This window comes from Lagopus muta, chromosome 1 (genome assembly GCF_023343835.1).
Source record: "Lagopus muta isolate bLagMut1 chromosome 1, bLagMut1 primary, whole genome shotgun sequence".
NCBI lineage: Eukaryota > Metazoa > Chordata > Aves > Galliformes > Phasianidae > Lagopus > Lagopus muta.
In genome coordinates, this window is record NC_064433.1 from 13,444,018 (window position 1) to 13,457,548 (window position 13,531).

Sequence of the window (13,531 nt, forward strand, 5' to 3'; positions counted from 1 at the left end):
TATCTCTAGTGAGTTGGGTTTTTTTTTTTGTGGGTCCTTTTTTTTTTTTTGTGGTTTTTGTTCTTAGAAAATTCATTAAAAAATAAAAAATGACCACCATCACCGAAAGCTATATTGAGTTTGAGAAACCTCACTGTAGATGAGACCTTGATCCCAGACTGTGGTGCCCTCTGTGTCTTTTGGACATAGAATGAATCACAGACTGGTTTGCGTTGGAAGGGACCTCTAAGATCTTGCAGTTCCAACCCCTGCTGTAGGCAGGGACACCCCCCTCTAGACCAGGTTGCTCACAGCCCCATCCAGCCTGGCCTTCAGTGCTTCCAGGGAGGGGGCAGCCACAGCTTTTCTGAGCAACCCATTCCAGTGTTTCAGCACCCTCACAGTGAATAATTTGCTCTTAATATCTAGTCTAAATCTGTCCTCTTCTAGTTTAAAATCATTTCCCTTTGTCCTGTCACTACCTGCCCTATAAAATGTACATACTTTGTAGCATACTGAAGTTGTTTTTTAGAGTGTTCTAATTACAGGCGTAAAGTAAAAATCCCTATTATGCTAATGATTTGTTAGTGTAGGTGCAACTGAAGATAACAGTGGATCAGCGTGTCTTAACGTGTGGTAGCTGATTTACCTGGATTAAACAAGTTGATAATTTCCTTTTGGGTAGTAATTAATTCAGACTTGTTTTCTTTTGATAAAGGGAACTAAATGGAAACTGAAGTTTTGTGTAAGTTGTAAATGAGGTTTCTGTAGGGCAGGGTTTCTACCCTGCGAGTAAACTGTGGCAACACTATGAACACTCACTGAAATAGTGAGAGGGATTTGGGGTTTCTTTTATGCCTGCTATTTCTTTATACCTGCTGTTGGTTTACGAGTTTTTCTCACTGATTGTTCCTGAAAACAGTTTGTTTTGATGCTGAATTTTATGGTAGCTAGTGATACAGTGTGATGCTTGTGATACTTAGTAAACCCCAAACATTTTCTTACCAGGAGAAAGCAAGAGGCTTTGCTCAAGCAACAGCTGGTTGGCCTGATTGTTTTCTACTCCATTGCAGTTGGTGACTCACAGAATCACAGAATTGTAGGGGTTGGAAGGGACCTCCTGAGATCATCGAGTCCAACCCCCCTGCCAAAGCAGGTTCCCTACAGCAGGTCGCACAGGTAGGCATCCAGGCAGGTCTTGAACATCTCCAGAGAAGGAGACTCCACCACCTCCCTGGGCAGCCTGTTCCAGTGCTCCGTCACCTCACTGTAAAGAAGTTCTTGCGCACATTTGTGCAGAACTTCCTATGCTGCAGTTTCCAGCCGTTTCCCCTTGTCCTGTCTCCACTCAGCACTGAAAAGAGTCCGGCCTCGCCACTCTGCCCCCCACACCTCAGATATTTATAGACCTGGATCAGGTCCCCTCATTGGGACTGACATGTGACTGCTGCTTTCCTGAGGAGCAGTGAATTGGAGGTTTAGACATTAAAAAGCAGGTTGAGATGTCAGGCTTCAGGAATGAGATCAAATGTATTGGGTGAAGACTTTCTATCAGTCTGTCCCTTAGAGACGTTCGTTATTTTAGATGCTCCTTCATCATTCTGGAGATGCTGACTTGATCAACAAAAGCAAATTCAAGTTTGCCTGCATTGCTTTTCTGAGAAGTCCTTTTTACAAGTGCACCATTTTCCACGTGGCTTGCTGGTTTTTCCTTGGTGATGCGGTGTGTTTGGCAAGGAGGAGCGTGTTAAAGTATATTGGATCTCAGAATTGTTAGGCTTTTGTAGTGTTACATCTTAGCTGAAGTGCTTGTCAGATGGAAGAATTGTATGTATTGTTACTTACTGCATGTGCTTCAATGCTGAGTGATCTAGATTCTTGCAGTTCTGCTGTGGGAAGGACTTTGCAATTCTTCATTATGCAAGTAGTGAAGATGAGGGCATTTTGCTTCAATTGCGTGGTTACATGTCTCCATCAGGATGTGAAATCACATTAGTTTACTAACCTGTGAGTAGAGGTGCTAGTTCACAGCTCTTCTGTGTTCTGTCTGGTTTTCCCCTTACTCAGTAATAGCAGCAGGTGACCAGTAATAACTGCCATAGCAACTGGGGTTGGTTTTGTTTACTTGCATGAATCCTTCCTCTACAACTGAAAACTACTACTGATTTTTTTTGTTTGTTTGCCACTTAAGAAAATCACTTCTGAAAAAAGTCCCCTTGCTGTGTATGTCTTCTGACAGTAATCCATAAAAATGAGATTGAAAATGTCATTTCATATAATTATTTGTAATCATCATAATTATTTTGGTTTTAAGAGGTACTGAATGGGAGTTCTGGCTTTCTTTCATGGCATTTAGTTTATATTGCAAGCGTTGGAGGTTTGACTTCAAAAAAAGTCCCTAGCAAAAGTCAGGAATGCTTTCTGAGAAACAGGTCAAAAAAAATTGTTACAAGATTACTATTGAAAGTTAAAGCAAATAAGCTCTGACAGAATGGACCAGTGAGGAAGTGTACTTGATGTCCAGCATGTTTCCTTCGAAGCGAGTCTTTGTTATGCCATGGAGTATGATGAAAGAATGAATGCTTGTGATCACCAATTTAAATGATTATATTTTCATCAGTTTGTAGTATTTCTGAGTCGTAAGATCATCGTTGGTGTATTTGATATCAAAAGAAAACTGAATTTTCTATCCATTTTTTGCTCGCATAAAGCAACATTAAATTACTGTGTCAGATATACATGTGATATAGAGTCGTCTGTTTTAAAAACATCTGGCTCAATCTTCTGCTTTGTTTTGTGTTGTTTTTTTTCACAGGGTTTGTGGATGCACTTAGATGTTTGCAATGAGCACTGTGGCTGGCATGCCCCAGTGTTTTGGATACCAATGCATAGGACTCTGTAGTAATCGAATTTATCAGAAACGAACGTCATGAGCATAGTGATCCCACTGGGGGTTGACACAGCAGATACTTCTTATTTGGAAATGGCTGCAGGCTCAGAGTAAGTATGTTAATTTACTAATTAAGTTCCTGATTTCTATTGCTTATTTTTTTTCCTACTGAGGATTTTCTTTAATACATTTAGTTGGAGAAGACTTGGGAGTCTCCATAGTTATATTGGATTTTTAATAACTCTAAGCAGTAATCTATTCTTAAGTCCATTTTTTCCTTTTTGAGGAGAGTGAAGGAACGAAGGTGAACTGTTCTACAGAGGTATGTTTTTTTATTGCTTAGCAAACTGAGAAATACAGTTACTGTCTGGCTTGCTTTTCACACAAAATGTTTCACAACTCAGTGTTTCCTTAACCCGAGTATTTAAAATATGTGTTGATTTCCCATGCTGGGGACAGTTTCTTTTGGTAAAGAACTTAGTTTCAAGAAAGCAGCAGTAAGCACTCAGTCTCTGAGTGGAGGTTGGTCTGGTATTGGGCTGGTATTGATACAAGCAGCATACACACAGTCTTTGCTTTGGAATATGTGCTGTCCTAGTAATCTTACTCCATTTAAGAAGGGAATGTCTTTTCTTCCAAACTTCAAAGAAAATTTGTTAAGCAGTTAAAAAAAAAAACTTTCAAACAGCTTTTTAAATGCCCGTTTCTTTTCTCTGTTTCCAGTTGTGTGAGCTTAACTCCACTAACATAGGCAGTTGGTGCCATTTATCTGAAGGAAATCAAGAATTCTTACTTTGAAACTTAATGATGCATTCAAGTTTTCAAAATTGTTTTGTTGATGTCTATTTCACATCATGGACAGTTATTTACCTTGGTGCAGAAAACTCTGAGTCTGTGTTAAGTAATTCTACTAATTGTAATTGAACTGTAATTGTAAACAGTAATTGAACTGTCCACACTTTCTGTTATTTTGTGTGTGTGGATTTCTTCTACGTTTAGAGAAGAGAAGGTCTCCATCCCTGAGGTTACTGACATTTCTTGCAGATGCAACAAGCCATGCTGAAATTAGAGTGAATAAATGCAATTGTCAGTACAAACATGATCGTTCACTGTGTTATTTGCTTCATGCTGTGACACGAAGACCTGATTAGGTACTGGTGTTCTTCAGATGTTAAGTGACTGGTGGCAGTTAGATTCATTAATGTAATCTCAGGCATAGGCTGAAATATGTAGTTGCATGATCAGCTTATTTTGATATGAAAGCAACTTCATTATCTAAAGAAATGTGACACAAAACGGTGTCCCTAACCTAACAACTTCCACAGTTTTTACCCTTTTCTATCGCCATCCATCTGCTTTAAATGTACTTTTTGTGTTTGTTTGGTTTTTTTTTTTTTCAGTAGATATGTTGGGTATAGATTGTTTTTATAGTGGTCATAGTGAGTTGTGACGCTTTCCCAAGTGGGAAAGCTGTGTTGAACAAATGGTCATGTTGTTTGTTCTCTAGGTAGCTATAAGCCCATCAGATGAGTTTGACTAAGTGAAGTGTCTTGAAACACAAAATGTTGGCTGCTTCTTACAAAAAATACATTGCACTCCTTTCTCTTAGCTGACCTTCAGCCAGACGTAACTCAGGTGAGCTGGTGCAAAGGGAAAACAAACCCAAATTCTACAAAAAATTAGATAAGTTAAACTAATGGCAGTTTGATACTGAAGCATACTTGGAAGCAAGAGATTTCATTTGGAGTTTCTGTTAGCTAAGCTTTTGAATGTAGGTGTGTAGCTTAGCCTTAGGATATGGAAACTTCCGTTTTATTGAGATTCTTTTCTGTTTGAGTACCTGGAATTCTATGAAGGTAGTTGATACCCCCAGATGTTGATCGTATCTGTAGCGTTGGTCAGAATCCACCTTCACTTCTTTTGTAATTTCTGCTCAGTCAGAAACGAAACGGTGTTTGAAAGCAGTAAGGGGAACATTTTAAAGAATTTGCTATTGCTTAGAATGGCTTATAATTGATTCCCTTAATAGAGTGAATGTAAGGTCTGATTTTAACTGTCTGGTTTCGTGTCAGTTATTTAATTTTTGACTACTGCCATCTGCTGGCAGCATGCAGAATATTTTTTTTCAGTTTGCACTGTACTTTTAAATATGAACACTAGGGAACGATGAGAACGTGAGAGTCTTCATCTGCAGAGTTAAAAGTTATCTGAGAGACATTGTTACTTCTTAACTCTTTTTTGAGTTACAAGAATATTTTTAACCCAGAAGAAACTTTTTTTTTTTTTTTTTTTTTTTTTTTAAATACTCCTTGCTGTTGTTTTTGGTTTGTTTGTTTTTAATTCTGAATATTTGGCACGGTTGTGAATTGCTAATCAATACACGTTCAGTCTCAAATGAAAGTTGGGCTTTTGGGTTTTGGCTCTGCACTCTGTGTTCTCCAGGTCTTAGAATAGTTGGAGATAATGGATTGCATTTGTTTGTCTAATGCATTTCCTTTTTAGATGTTTTAATTCTTCTGCTTTCCACAACTGCTTTCATCTAAACTTTAATGGCTTTACTCTTCAGTGGTTTATAATTTTCTAGCTTAGGTAGAAATACATTTAAGGAGTCGGGTGTACTCTCTTGCTCTATATTTTGCAGGAGTACCTTCTTAGTTTTGTTGTCAGTTAATGACACACATGACCTCACTTTTTAGGACATATGTTTCCATTCTGATATTTTCATTGCGTGCTCCCGTGTCGAAGCAGCTGGTATTTAGGTCGTGGTAAGATGGACTTATTTTCAGTGAAGAAAAATCTCCTAAATCAATCACAGCACTACTTAAGGATGAACTGTAGACGAATTCCCCACTAGTCTGTATGAGTAAACCCTCCTGCTCTGAAAATGGAGGCTTTTATTTTCCATATACTCAAGAAAACCATCGAGGTAGAGCTTGGAACCCATAGTGGTGGGCATGGAACCATGGTTTTGCTTTTCCAATTCAGTAAGTGGTGAAGAATAACAATGAAAGCAATACAGTGATGGAGACTCTTGAATTGGAGAGGAAAAAAGAGAATTTTATTTTAGACATCATGGATGAAAGGTCAACTTCTAATCCGCTGGCATTTAGATTGGCAAGACCATCGGAAGGATTACCTAGATGACATTAATGGTGTGCAGTTACTGCATAGGTGCACTGCATATCAGAATATGGATAGTCATAATGGAAAGGGAGATCTGTTGGAAGAACTTTGTCCAACTGGTGTCCTTTTTGTCTGTATCGTGTTTGATGAATATCCTCCTCTTTCGCCCACCCTTCTTGGTGACTGTGAGAAACATTAGTATTTTTCAGAAGATTTTTTCCCTCTTTGGACTTCATTAACTAACATTCTCACCTATGGGTAATTTTAACAAGTGTTTCTTTTTAACCTGTTTTATTGCGTGGTAGTATCACATAGGGAAAAGCTAATAAGGAGCAGGTTGCTTAAGATATTAGTAGGACATCTGCAAGTAGATAGAAAAGTGCTCTGTGTTGTTTCCAGGAAGAATAATTATATTCTTACAAAAACATTAGTAACAAGGGGGAATTGCTGCTTTTCTCCTCCATCAGCCTAGTGTCACCTCATGGCAGAACGACAACAGTTCAAATATCTTAGAGTCTGAAGAAAAGTACACAGGTTTTTGAATTAGCAGTGTTCAGAACAACCATCATCATTTTAAACATTGATTCAAGGAATTACTGAACTATTTGTGATGGGAAATATATTTGATGCATAACAAAGCTAAATGTAGGGAAGAAATTAGCCTCGATTTGTATTGTGAGTCAAAAGCCATTTTAGTTTATTAGATAAAGATATTTTGTTCAGTCTCAATGTGAAAAATAAATTCTTAATGCAGCTAGGTAACTGCATTCATTTGGAGTTTGTACTTGTCTATGTGGGTCATGGGGGTTAAAAAAAATAAAAGCTTCAGGATGCTGACATAAATGTAACTGCTGAGGAAAGGTGCAATTTCTTGGACTCGGAGGCTCCTGTTTTACTGTTCCTTTCTCATCTTGTGTTGCAGTTTAGATCATGGAAGCAGTGGGTTGACTGTTACAACCTTTTACTGCAAAGCATTATCTAGCAGTTTTTTCATTTTTTTCTTTCTAGCTAAATATAATTCGGGAACTGCTTTTTGTTTCGTTTTTAATAAATAAGTTTGCCTTACTTAAGGTTTCTGTCTGTAAAAAGGGTACTGCTCTGCTTCGGTGCTGGTTTGTGAAAATGTTGAGAATGATGCAGTGGTGCAACCGCCAGGTGGCATTGCACAGTTGAGCAGCGTCGCAGCTGGTGCTGGAGCTGTGTCAATAGGTTTGCAATTCTGTGTGTATAACTGCTTCCTTCTCTTGTCATTAAGCTGAACTCCTTTGTTTAGCCTTTATTACAGCTTAATAGATCCTTGACAAACTGCATAATATCCTTTTCTGTTTCATAAGCCAAATTTGTGGGTTATGTGAAGTGATTTAATGTGGACTTCTTTTTTCCTTCAAGGAAGATTTTGTAACTACAGAGGCATAAGTTCTTTGTAACTCTGAAAGCTTTCTTTTTAAGTGAGAGTTTTTCTCTGAAGGGATAAACGAATACAGAGTTGAATGTTTTTTCCTTTTTCTTTTTTTCCCCCCAGATTTACCCTCTACCTATTTGCATGCTCCTTTTTAACAGGAAGAGCAAGTAATTACTTAGCAGCTGTGAAACAAGCGCATGAAGTTTGTTAGTGTTATGTTAGCTTACACACTTTGATATTTACATTTATTAGTGTAACTGTATTTATTCTTCTTCTGATTTGATTTTGCAGACCAGAATCTGTAGAAGCTAGCCCTGTGGTAGTTGAAAAATCGAACAGTTATCCGCACCAGTTGTATACCAGCAGCTCGCATTCACACAGCTACATTGGTTTGCCCTATGCAGTAAGTTTCACTAGATATTGTATGTACATAGATAATGTAAAATCTGTTGTTCTGAAATAGAAGAATGCTGATTCTTGCTTACAGTTTTGCATTTTATTGAGGTCTGGGTAAATTGACTAAAGGTGGTTGATTGGAAACTCAATGCAGAACACAGTTAACTTTATGTAAATTACAAACTCATAGAACGGTTTGGGTTGGAAGGGACGCTTAAGATATGCAGTTTCAACCGCCTGCTGTAGGCAGGGACACCTCCCTCTAGACCAGGTTGCTCACAGCCGCATCCAGTCTGGACTTCAATGCTTCCAGGAAGGGGGGCGTTTACAGCCTTTCTGGGCAGTCTGTTCCAGTCTCACCACCCTCACAGCTGAGAAGGTACATAACCAAGAATGGACAATGACAAAAACAAAACTGTGCAGTGTTATTTACAAATGCTTAGAGCTTTAGAGGCTTTTTATGAAGTTAGTTCTTCTACTTTGGCTTAAATAACTATCAGAGCATATAATACTTACAACTTACCTTTCAAAACCAATCTAGGACCATAACTATGGTGCTCGGCCTCCTCCAACGCCTCCAGCTTCTCCTCCTCCATCAGTAGTTATAAGCAAGAATGAAGTAGGCATATTTACCACTCCCAACTTTGATGAAACCTCCAGTGCTACTACCATCAGTACATCAGAGGATGGAAGCTATGGAACTGATATTACCAGATGCATTTGTGGCTTTACACATGATGATGGATATATGATCTGTTGTGACAAATGCAGGTAATGAATATTAAATGGATCAAGAAGGTAAAAATGACTTAGAACTGCATTGTAATATTAAGTGCAATTAAATAGTGATTTAAGTATGTTGATTAATAGAAAAGAATACATTTCCTTCATCAGAACATTGTTTGAAAATTGTATGGCTTTCTAATAGGCAAAGTAGTTGATGAAGACTAATGAGTTTATCACACCTTATTCCTATCTGTCTTAACATGCCTTTATTTGTGTATTGTTACTCCAGGAAGGATTTTATTATTCTCAAACAGGTGTCTGTCTGGTACTTTCTCCAAGTTGTTTGTTATTATGGCAAAGTAAACATCTGCATGTACCAAGTAATAATGAAGTATCTTGGTAAATTAGGTATGTGTAAACCAAATAACTTGAAGAAAACAAGGTGATTGGACATAAACCTCTCAAATATCAGCCTCTGTATGCATCATCTTTCTGATAAGAACTCTTCATCTTCATGAGAGTTGACTTAGTCTTTCCCTAGTTACTGAAATTCTTAAACCTAGGGGTTTCTTATTTTGGAAGCCAAAGTTAAATGTTTAAACTTCTGTGTTCATGTTTAAGTACCTGCTTGGGCATACTAATGTGAGTGGGTGCTAATAGATTTCTGGATTCTGGAAAATTGAGCTTTGGGACTTCCAATGAACAAATTGATGTTGCTTAATTTATGAAGTCATTGTGTGTTTCTGAAATAATATCTACAGCTAGTCACAACATTAATTTGAGCCTCGTTCAGCCAGCTGCATGTGTAACAAACTTGTTTGTTTTCAGTCATCCTTAATTCTGGTAACCTTTACTCTTATTTTAAATCTTATTTTTAACCTTATTTTAAGATCACGGTGAAAAAAAAATAGGATATGTGTGCACAAAGTTTCTAAAATTTTGCTTAAAATAACTAAAAGTTTGGGGTTTTGTTTTTTAGTGTCTGGCAGCACATTGACTGTATGGGAATTGACAGGCAGCATATTCCTGACATATATCTGTGTGAACGTTGTCAACCAAGGTGAGTAGTTCAATGGTTTTGAACTCCAGATAGTTAGAAGGAGTGGAGAATATTTCAGGGGAAAAAAAAAACCCAACAAACACAACAGAATAGATGGAGGCATGTTTCTGATGCAGATGATCATACTGATATCCATTTCCATGTGCTCCCTGATTGTTGTTTTACCTCGCTAGCTGACAGTGATAAACACTTGAAACACTTACTGCCATAGCAGCATCTCCTGGATTTTGTCTGTCAGCCTGAGAAAACTCATTCTATCTTTTGTTTCATGGCTGTCAAATGTGGGGGATTCTTTACAGGAGCTCTTTCAGGTTGTTAACTGATCCATCCGTTTTGAGTACATTTCTGGATATCATTCCAAAATGCTGCAGTCCTCGCTTCAAAGATTTCTTGCTCTGAAATAGGTACCTTTTATCCTCTTTCTCAGTCTAGAAGTCATAAGACACTACTAGGAAGGCATTTTGTTTTGTTGGTAGGTGGATGGTACCTGACTAATGATTGTTGCCCTGTGACATGCAGCATAAAATGCTTCCTTTAGTTACATTGCAGATTGTCAGTTGCACAGTGAATAAAAGACCTGTGTTCAGAACACATTTAATTACAAATAAATGATTTTTTTTCTTCTGACAAAATGTTTGAGCCCTGTCATCTTAGGATCTTATATCATAATGATTATTTAGATCTGCAAGAAGATGGTTTAATGCCTGCTTATTTGTAATCCGTGGGCCAACAGTCGATCTTTCTTCTGAGCTACCTCCATTTTCGGTATGTTTTCCAAGTGATGTGAATGCTGCCCTTTACTTTGCATTACTGTGGAATGAAGCAGAGCAACGTTTACGTTTTCATGAGTATTTAAATTCTCAGTTTGTATACAGTTTATTCTGTTGTGGTCACTGGAAAATGGAAACAAGAAGTCTGCTTTAATTCTTGGATGTATGGATCCATAAATGTAAAGCATGGAGTAAAAGTTATTTCTTTAATTTCAGGAACTTGGATAAGGAAAGGGCAGTGCTATTGCAGAGGAGGAAAAGGGAAAATATGTCAGGTGGGTAAAACTTAAACTTTTTTCACTGAAGGTTGTAAAATAACTATCAATTGCGTGGACTTAAGGGTGCGTACACAGTTCTCTGCAATTTTGACTGCATTCAGAATGTAAGGTTCAGTGAATCTATTTCTTATAGACTATAGGTTCTTGTATTTCTTATCATGTACAACAGCATTACATCAGAATAGTTGAAGTTCCAAGTGTTTCGTTAAAAGATGTCATCCCTGTTGGGTTTTTTTGTTGTTGTTTTCTGACTGCTGCAGAGAAATTCAGTCTGAGCCTTAAGATTTTATAAAAATGAATGTAGCTTTTATAATCATAAGAATACTTTGAGTGAGCTACTAAAAATAGATGGGAAAGTTTGAGGTTTCTTCTGGGTTAAGAGAGGGGTTACTGGGTTTGTTTTCTCTGGGGGAAAATGACTTCATTGCTCCGTCATTTCTTCCTTAGCAGTGTAGACTTGCATCCTGATACTGACATCTTAAAACCACTCTACTGCTGCTAATGTTCCTGACTCTGATAAAAAATAAAATAACTAAATGAGCTTTAAAACAGTATAGCATAATTCTGAAGGAATCCTGACTCTCATTTGTTGGCTATGTGTATTGGTGTTTTTGTCAACTACAAAAATTAATACAGTTTTTTATTGTTGTAGTACCTTTTCTTTGTTTTGTGAAATTTGCTCTCCATTTATGGAATTGGAAAGCTCAACTGATATAACTTGTCAGGAGCTCTGTCCAGCTATTGCCAAAATGTGGCATGTTTTTGGTTGTCAGGTGATTACTTTGAAGCTATTACAAAAGTCCTAACATAGGAGATGATCTCTGTTCTGTAACTTCAGATGTTTTACTTCCAAATGCTGTTTCTGAAGTGTGGGGGTATGTGCAAGATGAGCAAGCTGCTTTTGACGGTTGAAGATGTTAATAACTTATTTAGAGCACCACTATTATTTTTGGCTTTACCTGCTTTCATTTTTACAGAACAGAACTTACTTTATAAAAGTTTTGACTGAAATGCTAGGTATTACAAATTTATGTATTTCTTCAGAGTTCTAGAATGTGTTTTCTGTTTATTTTAACAGTAAAACAAATACATTTGTTATATGTAAGTGGTATGATGACACTGTGAAGTTCAGTTTGAATTCATGTACAGTACAGCAGAAGTTGATGGTCCGTGCTATTTAAGTAATCTCTTAGGATTTGTAGTTACACTGTGATCGTTTGCAGGAATAGAGGTGGTCAGAATCTTACGTAGGAGCTGGAGTTTGACTTAATCCTTAGTCCTGATCAGTCTTAAATCCGTTCTATGCAGTTAATAGGAAAAAAAAGTATATGGTTAATCTTAAGTATCAAAAAAGAGTAAGCCCTACGCTTCTGATCCTGTTTAGGCTGTGACTTAGTGTGTGCTATTAATAATTGTAATTTACAGTACATAATTAGAGAGCAAGCATCCATTAATTTCTGGTTAATTTTCATTCAGCGTGGCTGAATGTACTTCTTGTGTTTGTTGATATTACGTGGTTCAGTCAAGCCTAAAGTAATTCTATGTATGAGTAGTTTACCATGAGAGACCTGTGAAAATGGCCAGTTTCAATGGATGATACCAAGTAGGAAGAGCAAAAAAGCATTGATTCAGATGGCTCTGTTAATAAAAGTATTTGAAAGCAGCAGAATGTTGCTTGTAACTTGGTGGTAAGTTACAGATGTTTGATGGAAGTCCAGGTTGCCCTCCTGTGCTCTTCGAGTATGATTACAGTGTTCTTGAAGTTTACACATAATGTAACTATTCAATTTGATGTGAGAATACAGAGTAGTGGGTTTTATTTTAATGATTTCTAAAGCGTTGCTGAGCTTAGCCCTGTTCCATCCAGAGCTAAACTGTGGGGAGAAGAAATAGATCAGTTATTTTACCTCAGGAAAAGAGTTTTTAGCGGTACCACTTGTGTGTGATACCAAGGGGTGAGTTTTGTGTGTTTGCCTTTCTTCCTTGGAGCATTTCTGGTCCGTAGTTCTGGTGCTTGCAGTTGTTTGTGGTCGAGTTTGGTTTGTTATTCTGGTATAAACATGTAATGTTGCTTGCTGTGGATTAGATTATTTCCTGTGGGTCAGTGAGGAGTGTGTGTGCATGTGTGTGAACTACTTAGTTATTTGCATCAAGGATGGCTTTTTGTATTTTTAAACGTACAGTTTCTAGATCTACTACTTGTTCATGGATGTTGCTTCAAGCTGCCTGGTCTTTAAAGTGGTGCTGATAATACCACTTGCTGCTTATGGAGGGAGGAGTCTGGGCCCATCATTTTCTGTGAAACTTTTGCAGTGTCTGTACCCTGTCTTCCACACTACAAAATCTTCCCTTAGAGTGCTCTGCTGAGGCTCTTCAAAGTGAAAGCAGGTTATGTAGGTTAGGAAGGAGCATGTCAAAACAACTCCGTGTAATTATATGTTCAATTGAGGTAATTATTCTTTACAGAAAGCTAGAGCACATTATAGATAGACAACAATAATAGCATTATACTTCTCTGGGGAATAAGGTATTTTGTAGGGTCTGTTGTTTGCTTATTTATTTGCCTTTGACATAATGATGCTGTGGGCATTCATGTCTGGAATGCAACATTGATGATTTCAAAGTTGCCTTGAATTTTCATTTATTAACTGTTGTTTAATCTACTATATGTGAAAATTATTGTTTGGTTAGGCTTCTGCATTTCTTTTAATGCTAGTTCATAAAATAGTCCCAGTGGGCATGCATCAAGTTAAGAAAATATGATCAGCTTCTAAAACATCGATATTCCCATATCATCTTATTATAGGTAAGGTATAATTATTTGCCTAACAGACTTTAAAAGAAGAACCAATATAGTAAAACTGGATTGCTTACTATTGTGCAGAGAGTAATCCTGTTTAAGGAACG

General features: G+C 37.4%; 1 protein-coding gene across 4 annotated transcripts in view; it reads left to right on the forward strand.

The window, feature by feature from the left end:
* Window positions 1–13,531, forward strand: part of KMT2E (lysine methyltransferase 2E (inactive)) — a 53,731-nt gene that overhangs the window by 14,794 nt on the left and 25,406 nt on the right. For 3 of the 4 annotated variants that reach the window (XM_048942434.1, XM_048942441.1, XM_048942450.1), the window contains 5 exons: window positions 2,795–2,979; window positions 7,686–7,797; window positions 8,332–8,561; window positions 9,496–9,576; window positions 10,563–10,621. In XM_048942434.1, coding sequence (XP_048798391.1) covers window positions 2,909–2,979; window positions 7,686–7,797; window positions 8,332–8,561; window positions 9,496–9,576; window positions 10,563–10,621 — 553 coding nt within the window. In that variant the 5' untranslated portion in view covers window positions 2,795–2,908. Of the gene's footprint in view, window positions 1–1,134; window positions 1,159–2,794; window positions 2,980–7,685; window positions 7,798–8,331; window positions 8,562–9,495; window positions 9,577–10,562; window positions 10,622–13,531 lie in introns of those variants that run through there. The other variant, XM_048942457.1, reaches the window with a different exon arrangement.